Source organism: Giraffa tippelskirchi, chromosome 9, assembly GCF_054371585.1.
Source record: "Giraffa tippelskirchi isolate mGirTip1 chromosome 9, T2T-mGirTip1v1.2.pri, whole genome shotgun sequence".
Taxonomy (NCBI): Eukaryota; Metazoa; Chordata; class Mammalia; order Artiodactyla; family Giraffidae; genus Giraffa; species Giraffa tippelskirchi.
The window spans coordinates 10,874,972-10,892,718 of record NC_137283.1 but is presented as its reverse complement, the minus strand read 5'-3'; the positions used below and the strand labels follow the sequence as shown (position 1 = coordinate 10,892,718).

General features: G+C 46.2%; 2 protein-coding genes across 9 annotated transcripts in view; both read right to left on the bottom strand.

The window, feature by feature from the left end:
- Window positions 1-10,288, bottom strand: part of CTDSPL (CTD small phosphatase like) — a 126,357-nt gene extending 116,069 nt beyond the window's left edge. For all 4 annotated transcript variants that reach the window (XR_014064609.1, XM_081527340.1, XM_081527339.1 and 1 more), the window contains exon 1: window positions 10,139-10,288. Coding sequence is in view for 3 of the 4 variants with exons in the window: in XM_081527340.1 (XP_081383466.1) it covers window positions 10,139-10,217 (79 nt within the window). In the remaining variant the exon portion in view is untranslated. The remainder of the gene's footprint in view (window positions 1-10,138) is intronic.
- ITGA9 (integrin subunit alpha 9) overlaps window positions 1-17,747 on the bottom strand; it is a 435,888-nt gene that overhangs the window by 32,008 nt on the left and 386,133 nt on the right. For 4 of the 5 annotated variants that reach the window (XR_014064603.1, XM_081527249.1, XM_081527250.1 and 1 more), the window contains one exon: window positions 14,129-14,164. Coding sequence is in view for 4 of the 5 variants with exons in the window: in XM_081527249.1 (XP_081383375.1) it covers window positions 14,147-14,164 (18 nt within the window). In the remaining variant the exon portion in view is untranslated. Of the gene's footprint in view, window positions 1-13,747; window positions 14,165-17,747 lie in introns of those variants that run through there. The other variant, XM_081527247.1, reaches the window with a different exon arrangement.

Here is a 17,747-nt window from a genome sequence, read left to right as displayed (position 1 = left end):
GATATGGGCAAAAATCAACAGTTGCTGATTAAAAAAAAAAAAAAAAAAAGTCCTTTCAAAAGCCTATTCTTTGTAACCAAAGGACCAGAAAAGGGACAGTCTAGCAAGATAAGAAACTTTCAGATAATAAAACTGCTCTACTACAGAGAACACCACACATGCACACACTGTGGGCCCGACCCCACCAAGGTCAGCAAAATCCAAAGGGTGTGTAGATGTCCACCCCCACCAGAGTGCAAGGAGGCAGCTCACCACCCTGCGGGGGTAGTGGCTGAGGAAGCCACACAGGGAGAAGAGGGGTTCATTCCTAACTGCTGGTAACGGGTCCCTCCCTCTCCCAGCGGTGCCAGTGAAGACCATGTGGTAGCTTGGACTTCCATTCCTACCCAGGTGCCAGAGGAGGCACAGGAAGACTCAGGGTTTTCACCCTCACCCACTCCCGCTGCAGAGATCATGTGGGGGCTGGAGCTCCCTTCCCTGCCCATCAGTTTGTCAGGAGAGGTCAAGTGGAGATCCTGGACTGCTACGTCTCCCTGGCAATAACGGGGCAGTGTTTCCCCTTCTCTGCTGGAGCAGTGTCAGAGAAAACCAGCTAAAACTGAAGCTTTAAACAAGACCCAGACTCTCACAACATGATAAGAAAAAAGTGCAGATTTCAACTGCAATTCACTTGTTACACCAAGAGCCAGAAGATCTCAAACTGAACGAAACAGACAATTGAGGCCAACACCAAGAAAACTATTACAATTACCTGACAAAAATTTTCAAGCAGCTATGATAAAAGCAATTAGGAAGATACTGAAAACAACTGGAAATAGGAAGCCCCTATTTGCTAAGCAAAGACACAGCAAGTCTTAGCAAAGAAAAACAAGACATAAAGAAAAAACTGAATGGCAAACTTCAAATGAAACAAAAGTTGAAATAAAAAACTTATGGATAGGCTCAATAGCAGAATGGAGGGGACTAGGAGCAAATCACTGAACTTGGAGACAGAACAAAAGAAATTATCCAATCTGAATCAACAGAGAAAAAGTTGTTTGTTTTTTTTTTTTAAAGAGTAGTTGGTATTGATAAACCTTTGGGACTACAACAAAGGACCTGGTATGTGGGTCATCAGAGTCCCAGGAGAAGAGAAAAGAGCAGGGCTAAAAAAGTACTTCAGAAAATAAAGGCTGAAAACTTCCCAAATTTTGTAAGAGACAACCTTACAAATTCAAAAAGCTAAGTGAATCCCCAATAGGATAAACCTGAAGAAATCCATGCTGAGACATATCATAACTAAACTTCTGAAAACTAAAGATGATACAGATACTTTGGAAGACAGTTTGACAGTTTGTTACGAAACCCAAAGCGTTCTCACCATAAAGTACAGCAACAGTGCTCCTCAGTATTTACCCAAATGAGCTGAAAATGTGTGGGGTCAGTGTTATATGGGAACACTTTCTGCTCAGTTTTGCTGTGAACCTAAAACTATCCTAAAAAGTAAAGTCTATATTAAAAAAAAAATAAAATTGAGGACTTCCCTGGTGGTCGAGTGGTTAAGAATCAGCCTGCCAGTGTGGAGGACATGAGTTCAATCCCTGGTCCAGGAAGATTCCACATGCTGTGGGGCAACCAAGCCTGTGCATCACAACTAGTGAGCCTGTGCTCTAGAGCTGGGGAGCCGCCGCTACTGAAGCCTGCACGCCTAGAGCCCCCATGCCGCAATGAGAAGCCTGCGCACCGCAACCAGAGAGCAGCCCCCACTCACAGAAACGGAGACCCAGGACTGACAACATTAAATAAAATAAATAAATTAAAAAAGAAGTTTTCTCTGAAATAATACATTGAACTGAATGAAGATGAAAATATGACATCAGAATTTGCGAGATACTGCAAAAATGACAACACTAAGAGAAAAATGTGAGGCACAATATGCACATGTTAGGAAAAGGAAACGTCTCAAATCAATAATCTAAGTTCCCTACCAAGAACCTAGAAAAAGAGCAAAATAAACCCAAATCAAGCATAAGGAAGGAAAATAATAAAGAAAAGAACAGATATCAGTTGAGTTGAAAACATTAAAAATGGTAGAGAAAAATCAGTGAAATACAAAATGAGTCTTTTTTTTTTTTTTTTTAAGATCAAGAAAATTGAGAAACCTCTATCAAGTCTGACAAAAAAATAAGATGGAAGACACAAATTACCAATACTACAAATGAAAGTGGGGATGTTAGAAACAGGGGCTGTCTCTTCAGACCCTGCAAGCATCGAATAGATAATGAAGGAATAACGGTATGAACAACTCTACACACAAATATGACAACTTCGATGAAATGGATCAAATCTCAAAAACAGAAATGACACAACTTATCCCCTGTGAAAGAGATGATCTGAACAGCTCTATAACTATTAGAGAAACTAAATTTGTCATTTAAAAATTCCCCCAAAAAGAAATCTCCAGGTCCAGACGATTTCATTGGGAATGAATACCAGTGTTACACAATCTCTTCCAGAAAAGAGAATACTTCCCAATTTACTTTACAAAGTTGGAACCAAATTAGATAAAGACCATACCCAAAATTAAAAGCATAGACCAATATCACTCATGAATACAGATGCAAAAATCCTTAACAAAATGGTGGCAATGAGAATTTATGAATACATAAAAAGAATTACATACAAAACCATGAGGCTTATTCTAGGCATACAGGATGGTTTAATACTTTAAAATCCATCAGTGTAATCTACCATATTAATAGACCAAAGATGAAAACACATGATCATATCAATTGATACAGGAAAAACATATGACAAAATTCAACATCCATCTCTGATAAAACTCTCAGAAAAACTGGAATACAGGAAAACTTCCTCAACCATTTAATAAAGACACACACACACACACACAAAACAGCCAACAATACACTTAACAGTAAAAGACTGAAATGGGAACAAGGTAAGGATGTCCATTCTCACAACTCTTATTGAACATACCTCTCTAAGTTTTCATAGACACAATAAAGAAAAAGAAATAAAAGGCATACAAATCAGAAAGGAAGAAATATAAATGTTCTTATGTGATGACATGTTTGTCTATGTTAAAAGCCTTAAGAACTATACAAAGTCTCTTATAACTAATAAGTGAGTTCAGTATACTTAGAGAACATAAGAAAGACATACAAAAATCAACTGCATTCCTATATACTAGTACCAAAGTTGTTTGTTTGTTTTTTTTAAAGAGTAGTTGGTATTGATAAACCTTTGGGACTACAACAAAGGACCTGGTATGTGGGTATGTGAATTTGGTATGTGAATACCAAAATTAAAAACATAACTAAAATCACTCAAAAAAAAAAAAAAAAGAAACACTTAACCACTTAGGTACATATCTAATAAAAACATTAATAGGACTTGTATGCTGAAAACTTATGCAACCCTGATAAAAGAATCAAAGAATACCATATCTCAATAAATGGAAAGACCACGGTAATGAACTGGAAGATTCAATATAGTAAAGATGTTAATTCTCCCCAAACTGACACACAGGTTTAATCTGATTCCTATCAAATCTCAGCAAGCTTTTTGTAGATATAGACCAGATTATTGTAATATATATGTATATACAGAATATATATAGAAAGGAACTAGAACTGCTAAAACAAAAGACAAAATTTGGAGGAATCAGGTTATTCTATCTCAAGACTTAATATACAGCTACAATAACCAAGACAGTGGTATAGGCAGAGGGACAGACACATAAATCAGTGGAATAAAACAGAAAACTCAGAGACCTACACAAATATGATGCACTGGTTTTTGACTGATACACTGATTTGAGATGCAAAAGAAACTCAAAAGAGGAAGGAAAGCCTTTTCAACAGATGTGGCTAAAGTGATTAGACAGAGACAAAAAAACTTAATCCAGTTGTGGTTCCCTGATGGCTCAGGTGATAAAGAATCTGCTTGCAATGCAGGAGACTCAGGTTCGATCCCTGGGTCGGGAAGATCCCCCAGAGAAGGGGGATGTCCAATATTCCTGCCTGGAGAATTCCACAAACGGAGGAGCCTGGTAAGCTACAGTCTATGTGGTCACAAAGAGTCAGACACAATTGAGCAACTAACACTTTCACTTTCACCTTACAAAAACTAAATCACAATAGATAATGGTGTTAAATGTAAAACGTAAAGTGACAAAACTTTTGGGAAGAGCATATGACAAAACACTCTGAGGTCTAGTGTGAGATAAAGAGTTTTTACAATTGACCTCAAAAGCACAATCAATAGAAGGAAAAATTGATATATTAAAAACTTTTGTTCTGCAAAAGACTGTGTAAGGAGGATGAAAAGACAAGCTACAGATAAGGAGGAAATATTTGCAAACCACATATCTGATGAAGGACTAACATCGAGAATATGAAAAGAATTCTCAAAACCCAACAGTGAAAGAAATATCCAATTAGAACATGAACAAAAGATAAGAAGGAACATCTCATCAAAGAAGATATGCAGAAGGAAAAAGCACATAGAAAGAAGTTCAACATCATTAGTCATCAGAGAAATCCAAATTAAAACCACAATGAGATACCACTACACACATATCAGAATGATTAATACAAAAAAGTGACATCGAATGCTGGTGAGGATGTGGAGAAATTAGATCTTTCATGAATTGCTGGTGAGATTATAAACTGGTACACTTAATTTGGAAAACAGTTTGGCAGTTTCTTTAAAAAGGAAATATGCAACTACCATATGATCCAGCAATCACATGCCTAGGTACTTTTCCTGGAGAAACGATGACTTCTCTTTACCCCAAAACCTGTCCACTAACATTTATAGCAGTTTTATGTGTAATAGCCCAAATCCAGAAATGATCAGATGTTCTTCAAAGAGTGATTGGTTAAACTGTGGTATATTCATGTCATGGAATACTATTTCGCAATAAAAAAGAAGAAAATACTGATATAAGCAACAACCTGGTTGAAAATTCAGAGAATTATGCTGAATGAAAAAAGTCAACTCCAAAAGATCACATATTCTTTGAGTCCATGTATACACATTCCTAAAATGACAAAATTTCAGAAATGAAGAACAGACTAGTGGTTTCCAACAGGCTGAGAAGGAGTGGGGATGGAAGAGAACTAGGTGTAGTTATAAAACAGCACCATGAGGGATCTTTGAGATGATGAAATTTTTCTGTGTCCTGACTATGACAATGATTTTGTGCCAAGGTTTGGCAAGATGCTAACATTAGCGGGAACTAGGTAGGGGGGTCAGCGTGACTGCTTACAGCTGCATGTAAACTTAGAGTCATTTCTGAATAAAAAGTTTTATATTAAAAAGTTAATCAAACTGGATCTACTTCAAATTTGTTCCAGCATCTGAAATAACTATTGCTTCCAAGAATCTTCTCCTTGCTATAATTTTGTTAGCAGCCCAAAGGTTAAAGGTTTCTGAGTTAAGCTTAAGTGTCGCAAACATGTGGAGGAAATATACCTAGTATCCCCAGCCAAAAATCTGCCAAAACAAACTTGCCTACAGAAATCTCGTCAAGGGACACGTATTAGCTTACAGAATAATTAACTGTTCAGTAAGAACTGATATGCACTTGATAATGTTGCATATTAATTGAGGGGCTTTTGTTTTATTATTATTCAACTCCCTTAAATTACTTATTTTCCTCCAAACAGCTATGGGAAATTTCTTTTCTTTAGTTACAAAAATTCATCTGTAAAACACAAGGACACTTTCATTAATATTTAAACAAAAAGGCAAAGTTCCCTCACTTCCCATCTCAGTCTTCTCCCCAGGGAAAATCACTGTTGTTTGTTTGAAGTATTTTTTTCAGATTATTTTTTGTGTCTCTAGACATATGTACAGTTTTATGTCTGTGTGTCTGATATTTTTAAAAATAAAGACAGGATCACACTGTTTATATTATTCAATTACTTTACCCCCACCCTGCTTTAAAATCTCTTGGAAATGTGCACGTTAGTATCCTTAGATCCAATTTAATTCATTCTTTCTAAGTGCCTTACAATATTTTGTGGTATTGACGTACTACAGTCTAATCCTTTGGCACTCAGGATGTTTCCCATTTTTTATATTGCAAGCAATGTAGACATTGGTGAAAATCCTTGTATGTGTTTCCTGGAGCACATATAAGGCTGTTTCTCTAGGACAGAAACCCAGAAGTAGACCTGGCTTTACAGGTATGATCAATATTGTTGATTGGCTGAGACTACACCCGTACCCACCTATTCCCAATCATCTTCTTTCCTGCTTCCAAAACAAAGGTTGGAGTGACTATGTGACCAAGTTCTGGCCGATTAAACAACATCACCAAAAGTTTGCTGGGTGGGCCCTAGCAATATTTCTGCTTTCCAATAAAAAATAGCTGGATCTTTTTCCTTCCCTGAAGATGGCTGTGGTGTTTAGAGGGGTGGCAGCCACATTACAACATGTAGGAAAGTTAAGGGAATCACAGTGATGTCAGCTGTGATACTAATAAGTTGCTGAACTAAAGCCATCGACAGTTACCTCCAGACTGCTTGCTATGTGACAAGAATAAACCTCTGTCAGGTTAAGCTGCAGTGTAAGTCTGGTTTTCTATTACTTGCAGCCAAATACAGTTCTAAGAGATTCAGTACTCAATTATTCTCTAAAAAGTCTGTACTCACTTCATTCTTGTATTCCTTTCCCAAAACTTTTGTGTACTTTGAATGTTGTCAGTCATTTAAATGTTTAATCAAGCTGACACACGAAAAAAATTTCACAGGAAGGAAAGCGTCATTTCATACATTTATTGGACATTCAAATTTCCTCTTCTACAATTTTTCTTGTTAACATCTCTTGACCACTTTTTCTACTGTATTGTTAGACTTTTTCTTATTGATTTGTAAGAGTAAATTTCCAGATAGTCAAGCAGCCTGGGCTAAACTCACACTGAAAACTGCCTCTGTATCTTTATACTATCAGTCAAGTCAAACACGATTACAAAATAAATCTTCCGGTGACAGGCCACACCTCTGACAGGAACAATCATCTCTGAGTGGTGCACCACCACGTGGCAAAGTGTCAAAAAGTAATTCAACTTGTGCAAACAACCTGGGCCCCAGCCCATGCTTACTACTGTCTCTGCAAACCTATCCCTAAAGAAAGGTATATGCAACAGTGACACACTGGTGAAACAGGCAGAGTCTTTAACATACTTCATCTCGTTTAATCCACATCAAACCCCAAAGGCAGTCATTATTAATCCTATTTTAAGAACAAAAAATAAGAGTAAACTTTTAAAACCAAGCGTTTCTTTCTTATCACAGAATCTTACATTTCAGGCCGCATAATTAAAACCAAAACAATTACGAGTTCACCTAAAACTTGAGTGATACAAAATACATTGTGCCTGTCTAAATATATCAACATGTTTAAGCAAGAAACATTGCTTAACATTGCTAAACATGTTTAGTGGTTTATGAGTCTGAGGAAGGTATCCCAAAGCTTGGTTCTACAGTTTACTGCCACACTATAGTTAACCCAGATTATTTTGTTTTAAAGTGAGAAACTAAATTGAGTAGGATTTTAACGCTACAAGAAGAAGCACTGACTAGCTAGCTACCAACCCCACCCCAGAGAGGCAGGTTAGGAATTCCTCTAATCACTTACCAACAAACAAATCTGACACTAGAAAACAAAGTAAGCAGTTAAAGATAATACAAGATTGTCATGAAAAGAAACATAAACAAGTTGAATAGAACAAGCACCATCCTTGAATATTTGTTCATGGTTTGAATTTTGGATAACTGTCTCCACTTTTAAAAAGTTTTGCCAAGGCAGGAGATGCAAGAGACACAGGTTTGATCCCTGGGTCGGGAAGATCTTCTGAAGGAAATAGCAACCCACTCCAGCATTCTTGCCTGGAATATCCCATGGGCAGAGAAGCCTGGTGGGCTACAGTTCTTGGGGCTACAAAGAGTCAGACACGACTGAGCACACACACATAAGGAAGGAAATAAAGAGAAAGAGAAAGGAGAAGCAGAACTCTGTGATGGTTAAGATATCACTTAAGAAGAGCTTAGAGGAGAAATACAAATTCGTATTTTGAATGGAATGATAGCTGAGGCTTAATAAAATGCATGTGTGTTAAAAAAAAAAAGTTCAGGAGCTAGAGGAAAAGAGAAAGTCGGGGAGGCGCCTGCTCCTGCCATCAGGTGGGGAGCAGTAGGAAGGCTGAAGTCCTGACAAATATCTTCCTGTTTTCTGCCACACCTCTCCGCACAAGAGCTGTGGGTTCTCTCTCTGGCACAGCATCACAAAAAGCACTCAATCCACACTGGAGGAGAAGGAGAGGCGTCAAATCTCCTCGATGCCTCCAACCAAACAGTCCCTGAGGGGACATGCCTAGCCCAGGGACAGCAGGCCAGGGCCCCAAGAACTGACAGCCCCAGCAGTAGGAAGGTCAGACCAACCAAGGAACTGCCCACTTCGGCCCCAGAGAGACATGGAGATCCATCTGGAGCAACCTCCTCCAGTTTTTTAGCCCATCTGTAAGACACAGAAAAATGCCTGGGGGGAGTCTGATTTTTAATTTTACACAAAAGAAAACAAGTCTGCAGACACACAGTGTTTATGGTCTATGGAAAGTGCAAATGAGTTGACAAATCGCCAATCTGAGGGGTGACTCTGGTGGGTTCTGGTGTTTTCCTGGTGGGCTTGCCCAGGGATTCCTGCTTGGGAAGAGGTAATGGAGTGTTTCCCCCCTCCCCATGCCACTCCTCAGTAGAGCTGGACACCTCACCAGACTGGCACAGCAAGGTTAGTGACACATGTTAAGAAATCTGACTCTTTCCCAAAGTCAAAGGCCAGGCTTGGAGAGGGGCGGGGGAGCATCCCAGTGGGCTGCTCCTGACCTCAGCGCAGGTGTTTGCCAGGCGCACAGCGGGAAGATTTAGTCACCAGAACAAAACAAGCCAGATTCCTTGGCCCTTCAAAACTGTCCAAACCTCAGGCCAGCTTACTAGAGGGACAGTAACCAGGGCACGTGAGAGAGGGGGACAACAGGTCTCCAAGAGGGGCAGGGACAAAAAGGAAAAGAGCAAAAGAGGGGTGGGTGGGTGACGGGGCCAAAATATTCTGGAATCAAACCAGGTGCTTCAGCACAGTGACGGCTCTCCCGGGAGGGACACACCAGGCACCCAAGGGCTCCTCCAAGGGCCCGTTAGAACTGGGCCCTAAAAGGGGACCCCAAACCCTGTAGATGCACCCAACAGGTGCCACTGAGACAGCAGAGCCAAGCAGGGGGCTATCTCACCAACGCTCCCCCAACCCCACTTGCGCAACCAACTAAACACACCCAAGCACACAGCCTCACTGTTGGGTGCACACACTGCACACACAGCCTCATGGTCAGGCACAGCACACACTCAGTCTTCCTAGGTGTAACTGCACACACACATAACACCCTGCCAGTCCATGGGCACAACATACTCAACCTGCCAGTTCAGTGCTGTAAGCACACAGTCATTTTCACACACAAACTCTGTAGGGAATGAACACATACAAACTCTGCAGGCTCGGGCTCATGCAGGCACACACACACATACACAACTCCACAACCTCCTAGTCAGGTACACACAAACCTCCACATGAGGTACACACGCACACTCACAGCCTGTCAGGAAAGCCGGTGCTCACACACCTTTACCTTCTCTCAGTTGGCCTGTGCATACCCACAGCATGCAAGTGTACACACACAAGTGCACACACATATAATCCGATAGACACATACACTCACAATCTACCCGTTAAGTGCACTCATAGCCTTCCAACCTCTGTCCCCTGCATACACAAGGCACACACACTTTCAACCTGCCAGAAACACACGCGGGCTCACAACTTCTCCGTCGGCGTGAGCGCACACACAACTCCTGGCCCGCAGGGTCACCCCCACAACGCCGCCACCCGGGGAAAGGCGCACGCCCCCTCCCGCGCCCCGAGCGGCGCGGGCACACTCCCCCTCCCGCCCGCTGGCCTCCCTGCTGCGCACCCCGCACCCACGCACCCCTCCCCCAGCCCGCGCCAGCGCCTGGCAGCCAACTCCGGCCGCGCCGGGAGTGCCCACGCCCCCGGCCTGCGCCTGGCCCGCGCCCCTCCTTACCTTTCTCGCCGGCGCCCGGGGCCCGGCCCTCGTCCTCCTTGGGGTTGGTCACCTGGGTGATGATGGCCGGGCCGTCCATGGGTGCGCGGCGCGGCGGCCGCCCGCCGGCCCGGCCCCCCGGCAGCCAGGCGCACGGGCGCGCGGCGCGGGGGGCGCGCGGGGCCGCGGGCCGGGGGGGCGCTCGCCGCCGCCGCCTGGGCGCGCCCGCCGCCCGGCCCCGCGCTCTGTGAGAGGCGGCCCGGGCTCGCGCCCCCGCTCCCGCCGCCGCCGCCGCCGCCGCCTCTGGGCTGGAGCGGCCGCCGCCTCGTCACCATGAACCCCGGAGCCGCGCCCGGGAGAGCCGCGCAAGGGGAGGCGGAGCGGGAGGCCGGGCGCCGCGGGAAGCGGGAGCGGGCGAGGGGGAAGGAGCAAGCGAGGAGCGAGGGCGGGCGGGAGAGAGGGAGGGAATGAGGGAGGGAACGAGGGAAAGCGGGAGGGCGGGCGGGTGGGTGTGTCCCGGCCGGGGGACCGGCCTCCGCCGCCGCCGCCGGCGCTGCCCGCCAGCCCCGGGGGGAGAGGGGTGCGGGGTGAGACCGAAGCGCTGGGTGGAGGGCGGGAGGGGTTCTTCGGCAGACGGTGGGGGGGGGGGTGGACGGGCTTGGGGTGTCGCGGATTCCGGAGGGGTCCTGGCGGTAGATGTGAGGGCAGAGGTGTGTGGGGGTGTCAGGAGGCCTGGGAAGATGAGTGGGGTGAGCGGCCTGGGTTGCGAAGGCCGTGAGGAGGAGTCTGGCAGATGAGTGCGCTGAGGGGTGTCGGGGGCTAGGCAGAGGCCCGCGGGGGTGCGGGTAAGGGCCCAGGGGTCCGAGGAGAGATCGCACGGATGGGAGAGTGAGGAGGGCCCTTGAAAGGATGTTTACCCGAGGAGGAAGGAAGAATAGGAGGCAGATGCGAGGGATGGGGAGGAGGGTCCCGTGAGAGTATCTTGGGGGAGGTGCTGGGTGAGGGGCATCCAGGCACGGGAAGCGAGGGGTCAGACACATGGCGCGGAGGGCAGCGGTTTGCAAATAGAGGCTGCCAAGAGTGGTCCCTTACACCGAAGCGGCCCCGCGGAGAGGTTCGGGGCGCCGGTGCGAAGGGGGAACTCGGGAGTGTGAGGAAGGTTCAGAGGACACAAGGGTGCGCGGGGCGGGGGTGGAGGCCCCAGAGCGTGGGGAATTCCGAAGGGTCCGGAGGGAGTAGGAGTTGGGTGGGGGAAGGGTCTGCGGACAGGGCTAGAGGCTCCAGGCGTGGGATGCCTGAGGAACCCACTTCAGCATCCGCCTCGAGAGCCCGCGTGCTGGACTGTGGGTCTTCGAGGACCAACCTCCTGGCACGTGGGGGGTGTGTAGGCGTCAAGCGGGACCTGGGCAATGGGCATTTCCGGGTTCTCTGCAACAAGGGGCCCAGCCCGGGGAGCGAGTGGAGGGCTGAGGAGAGGAAGGGGCCTGGGGCTGCCGAGCTGACCAGAGACTGTACTCCTGAAGAGCAGGCAGCCACTGTCAGGCCTGGGGCGAGGGCCAGAGCGCTGGCATGAAGGCAAAGTACCCCCTCACACTTGGAGGGCCCGGGGGCCGTTTCGCTCCCGCGCCTTCGCCTTGCAACTTGGAAGCGGCGCTGAAAGACCAGTATGCCAGGGGGCGGGGCAGTGCCGCAGGAGGGCGGGCCCGGGAGCGGGGCGGGAGCGCTCGTGCTTGCTCTCCGCCAATCAGGAGGATTTGGGAGGGCCCGCGGAGCGTGACGTAGGTGGGCAAGGCTGAGTGGGCGAACTGCGGCGTGGAGCGCCCTGCGCGCGCACTTCACGTCCATCCTCGTCGTGGCTTAGAGGAAGCCAGGCCGGTAGGACGTTTTCTCACTCCACGACCCCTGGGACCCGGAGCTGGTTGCAGCCAGGTCGCGTGCTCACCGAGGGAAGCAACTAGCCTCCTCTAAGCTTTCAAGTACACTTCCCGAAGCGCCTCGGGCAAAGGGCAGCCAGCAGACCTAGCGGGTCTCTTCATCAGGTGGAGCCCAGATAGGGTTCCAGTGTGGGAGACAGCCCTGGGACAGGGGCCCTGTAGCCGAGCCAGGTGAGAAGGCATTTCAGGGGAGCTACCTGAAAAGGTAGTGGGGGGCGGTGAATTTGCTCCCAAATCCAGGATCTCAAGTTACATTTGGGTTTTGAGCTTGTGAATAGGGCCTGGTGCCAGCTGCCTCGCGTGTGCTCACGTGTGAGTAAGCTGCTCTTCTGTCGGCTCCTTTGGGACTGCAGTGAATTGCCTGGGGCAGCTGAGCCATGAAGGTTGAAGCAAAGTGCCCTTCTGGTTAGGAAGGCAAACCTTAGTGTAAGTAACCCTGGCTCCAGCACATGCCTGGCCTAACCCTCCCAAGTGCAGAGCAACTTAGGGCCCCATGGCACTGAGAACTTCCCTTGTCCCCACTTACAATGCTCTTCTCTTTGTTCTGACGTTATGGCTGGCCCAGGGGCTGGCAAATTAAAATGCTCTCTGAATGCAGAAAAGGGAACCCTCCTACACTGTTGGTGGTAATGTAAATTGGTAGACCCACTATGGAGAACAGTATGCAGGTTCTCTACGAAAACCAGGGTTGAGATTTCCCTGGTGGTCCAGTGGCTAAGACTCCATACTCTCAATGCAGGCTGCCTGCTTTTGATCCCTGGTCTGGGAAGTAGATGCCACATGATGCAACTAAGAGTTCGCATACCACAACTAAAGATCCCATGTGCTGCAACTAAGACCTGGCGCAACCTCCCCCAAAACAAAGTTGCCATATGATCCAGAAGTCCCAACCCTGGGCCCATATTCCAACAAAATTTGCACCCCCTATGTTCACAGCAGCACTGTTTACAATAGTCAAGACATGGAAACAAATCTAAATGCCCATAGACAGATGAATGGATAAAGATGTGCTACACACACACGTGTGTGTGTGTATATCTTCTTTATATATAAATATATTTTTTCTTTATATATATATTTATATATATATACAATGAAATATTACACAGCCATAAAAAGAATGAAATGCCATTTGCAGCTGCTTGGATGGGCCTAGAGATTATCATACTAAGTGAAGTAAGTCAGACAGAGAAAGACAAATATCATATGATACCACTTACATGTGGAATCTAAAACATGATATAAATGAACTTACCTATGAAACAGAAACAGACTCACATTTATAGAGAACAGATTTGTGGTTGCCAAGAGGGAGTGCAGGCAAGGGAGGGATGGATTGGGAGTTTGGGACTAGCGGATGCAAGCTATTACACATAGGACAGATAAACAACAAGGTCCTATTGTATAGAACAAGAAACTATAGTCAATATACTGTAATTAACCATAATGGAAAAGAACATGAAAAAGTATATACACATATGTATGACTGAATCACCCTGATGTACTAACACAACACTGTAAATCAACTATATTTTGATAATATATATACATATACATGCATATATATATAACCCAAGGAAGATGATAGGGCTTTGGGTGGAAATGTCCTTTGATTTCTAGTAATACTTATGGAATAAAATAAATTGAAAATTTAAAAGAACAGAATACACACACACACACACACACACACATGTTCTCTGAATTGAATTTTTAAAAACCATTAAATTCTAAGAGGTCAGAGAGGGATCTTCCAGAGATAGCTGTGCAAGGTGATACAGTTCTACAGTTCTTAGTATATAAACACAGAGATCAGCATCCCTGCTGCCTGGTTAATGAAGCATCCCATTATCCAGGGCAAGGTGATGTGAGCATGTGGACTCACGTGGGGTAAAGTCTGGATTCCTTTTGGGTGGGGAACTGTCAGAGGTTCTGCTCACTTAGCTGAGGCTGGGAAAGAGCTCACAGCCCAGGGGTTTAGGGCCAAAGGAAGTAATTTTTATACACAGATTATCTTCTGTCTGGCCTTTCCTGTCATTTAGATTTTCCCCAGGACCCTCCAGTAACAATTTTCCCTTACCTGCCTCCTCCACCTTCCTCAGCTTCCTGAGACCACCTGAAAAATAGAATAAAAAACCTATCTTTACCTTCTTTATCTCAGGTTCAAGCAAGAAAATAACTTGCTTTCACTCCTTCTCCTCTATATTCTATTCATTTAAAGTTTCAATATATTATTTATTTCATAAGTATTAATAAAAATCAAAGGACAAGTTCACCCAAAGCACTATCATCCTCTTTATGTCAGCCTATTCTCCCTGTCCTTGCCCATAGGTTGACATAATTTTTATGTAGCTATAAAAGAAACCATGGTTAAAATTATAAGGTGAGCATTTTTCCATGTGGTGACATAATCATCATAACTCCCATTCTATGATTCTATGATTGCATAATACCTCACTGCATAATACCTCACTGAATGAGTCTTACATAATATCTTGGTTTTTCAGATGAAGGAAAGATTTCAGAATTGCTACTGGGACAACTGATTAGCCATGAGGAGAAACTATATATTGACCTTGGTACCTTATAAGATACCAAGATTGATCAGTGAATTAAATATGGAAAATTCCTATGGAAATACACCAGAACAAATAATGGGGAAATCTTTTTTTAAAATCTTGGATGGTAAAGACCCAAGGGAAACAAAAACTCCAGAAATTACAAAGGATAAGATCGATACAGTTGGCATCATTTGTTCATTCAATGACTATTTATTGAGTACCCACTATGTGCTGCTAGGTTCTCTTCTAGACACAAGATCTCAGAGTAACACAGTGAGGGTTGGGGAGCTGGATTATGATACTCACACATCAGTACTATCTGGCAGCTGTCCTGGGGGCCTTAGGCCCCCAGCACTCTGAGCTCTCCGGGAATGGGAGAGAGCAGCCCCAGTGACCCAAGGACAGGTGTCAGTCATTGGAGGCAAAGCACATCCAGCCCCAGAGAGGAAGGCAGTAAACAAAGAGTAAAAGGGCTCTAAGAGGACAGTGCACCAAAATCTTGGGTCACATTTTCCGAACTCCTCTCATGCAGTGTTCTTGCACTATTTAATATTTTTCTTTCAATTCACTTGCTTTAAATAGAATTCTTTAAACAGAAAAAATTGGTGGATAAGATTTTTTGAGAGATAAATAGAAAATGTAGGAAGGACTGCCATGGCCCTAAAAAGAAAGAGTTGCACAGACTGAGGGGCAGAGATAGGTACCAAAGTTGTTGGGGGGTTGGGGAGCAGGAGACCAGGCCTGGTGAGCCTCGGCCCTGAGGTGCAAGGAAAGAGCAGGAGGGAAGGCGGGAGTGTTGGTGGGGGCGGCCTGGCCTGGAGTCTCCCGGAGATTCCTGGGGAGAGCCCCAGGGTGGGAGGGGACAATTGGACCAGGAGGTGGGGGACAGGGGTGACACTGCTCCGAGGCTGCCCTTGTCAAAGGAACACTGGGTGTTGAGATCAATGTGAGGTGGTGATTTGAAGACAGGGGGACTGGGGAAGGGTAGAGAAGGAGTGTCCGTGGTAGAGAGAACAGCAGCATGTTTCCAGGCTTAGAGGTGGCGGAGAGCACTCGTGGCGGAAAGTCTGCAGTGGCTGGATTTTTCAGCTCTGGTGATGTGTAAAGCAGAGTCTTACAACGCAGGAGAGGCACCTGTGCTTTACTCTGGGGACTCTGGGAATGACATGTTCAGGTATGTGTTTAGAAAGTTCCTATTGACCAACAGGGTTGGGGCAGCGCAGGAGGCAGGGAAACCCACGGATGCTGCTGCATTAATCCAGAAAGGAGTGGAGGGCGGTGTGCTCTGGATCTGCCATTCCCAGCCTGCCCCTCCTCTGCTTTGTGGTTTTGAACCTCTGCCCCCCAGGCTCTGTTCTCGGTCTGCTTTTTTCTCTTCTCTATGGGCATCTCAGTCTCATATTTTGTCTGTCTGTTACTTAGTTTCTGTACCTGTTTTTTCTCTGTCTTTCTCTCATTCCAGCTCTTTCTGTTTCTAGCTCTGTCTGCCTGGTTCCTTTTAGGAGCAGAGCCTGAGGGCACCAAGTCTTCCGTTGGGAAAGAAGTGGAAATGGGATCTGGGCAAAGATTGCTGGTGGTCAGTCAAGTGGAATGAACCTGAGCCCACCCACGATCTCTCTCTTGGGGTTACCTTGGGACTGAATGAGGTTTATCCAGGCTACATTCCTTCTCTCATACTGTGAGCCAGGCTCAGAGTTTGAAGTCAGTTCCCCAAAGGCCTGCTCTTAACTTAGGCAGGACAAGCTACACCCACAGAGGTCCTTTCATACATCCTCCAGGTGTATACTGGGTGCCTTCAGTGAGCCAGGCTTGGGCCAAATGCAGTAGACAAAGCATCCTCAAGGAGCTTGCAGCCTAATGGAAGAGGCAGAGGACTAATCAGGGAATGGCAGTCCAGGGGGTCTCCTCAGAGGAGATGATGCTAACAACGTCATTTTTGAAGCCTTCAGATTCTGGGCGACAGGACTTTTCCATCCATAGTGTCCACAGAGAAGGCTGCATATGAGGACCAGGAGGACATAATGATGAAGGAAGATATTATGGTCCTGAAGGCCAGGTTGAGTTTGGGCTTTAACCTGTGGGTGATCTGAAGCCATTGATACTTGTTGAGCAAGGCAGAGGCATCATTTAAGAAACTAGTTCGGATCTGTAGGTTGAAGTGAAAAACAACTCAAGCCAGTTTAAGCAACAATAGGAAGGGGACTCTGTTGGCTCACAGAACTAAACCACAGTACATGCCGGGGCTAGAGTGATCTGGAGCAGATCCCCTGAATGGAGGAGCTGGAGGTCCCTAGGGGGAGATGTGAGCTCTTGCTGCTCCCCCCATCACCTGGAGGATCGAGGAACTGGGGAGCCCCCAGGCTTCCTTATGCCCCAAGACACCCTGTCTGTTCCTCACTCAGGTTAGCATTCCTTACCCAGGATAGCATTCTTAAGGGCTCCTCAGCAGCTCACTTTTTTTTACCCTTAATACCCATGCTTCCCTACATCCTGATTCTTGCTTTTCAAGAATCCCTCTTCCCCCCCATTACACATGGGTCCCTCAACTAAATGCCTGTGTCCACTGCCAGCTGGGGCCTCTCAACTGTCTTCTCCTTCTGCCCTTGTCCCCAGAGATGCCTTCCATCTGTACCCAGGTGGGATCTGTACACCTAGAGATTTACTTCACTCCCAAGAATGTGTGTGTGTGTGCGTGTGCGTGTGCGTGTGCGTGTGCGCGCTTAGTCATCAGTCGTGTTCAACTCTTTGCAACCCCGTGGACTGTAGCCGACCAGGCTCCTCTGTCCATGGGATTTCCCAGGCAAGAAATACTGGAGTGGGATACTGGAAATACTTCACCAGGAAATGGCAACCCCACTCCAGACTTCACTCCCAAGAATAAGGCCCGCTGCTGGGCCAGTGGTCCAGCAGGTGTAGCCTGCCCTCTGGTGGCCCCCTGGTGTGAGGTCCTTTTCATGTGCCCAGTTGGATATGGAAGCTGGCCTCTCTCCCTGCCAGCTCCCCGGGGGGCTGGGATCCTAGCTAGATAGGATACAGCTCAGTCGTATCCCCCAACTTCATCTGGCTGTTGTGATGTGCACATCTGCTCAGCCTTTCCCCGAGTATTAACAGAAAATCCCTCAGGAATGTGAGGGCTGG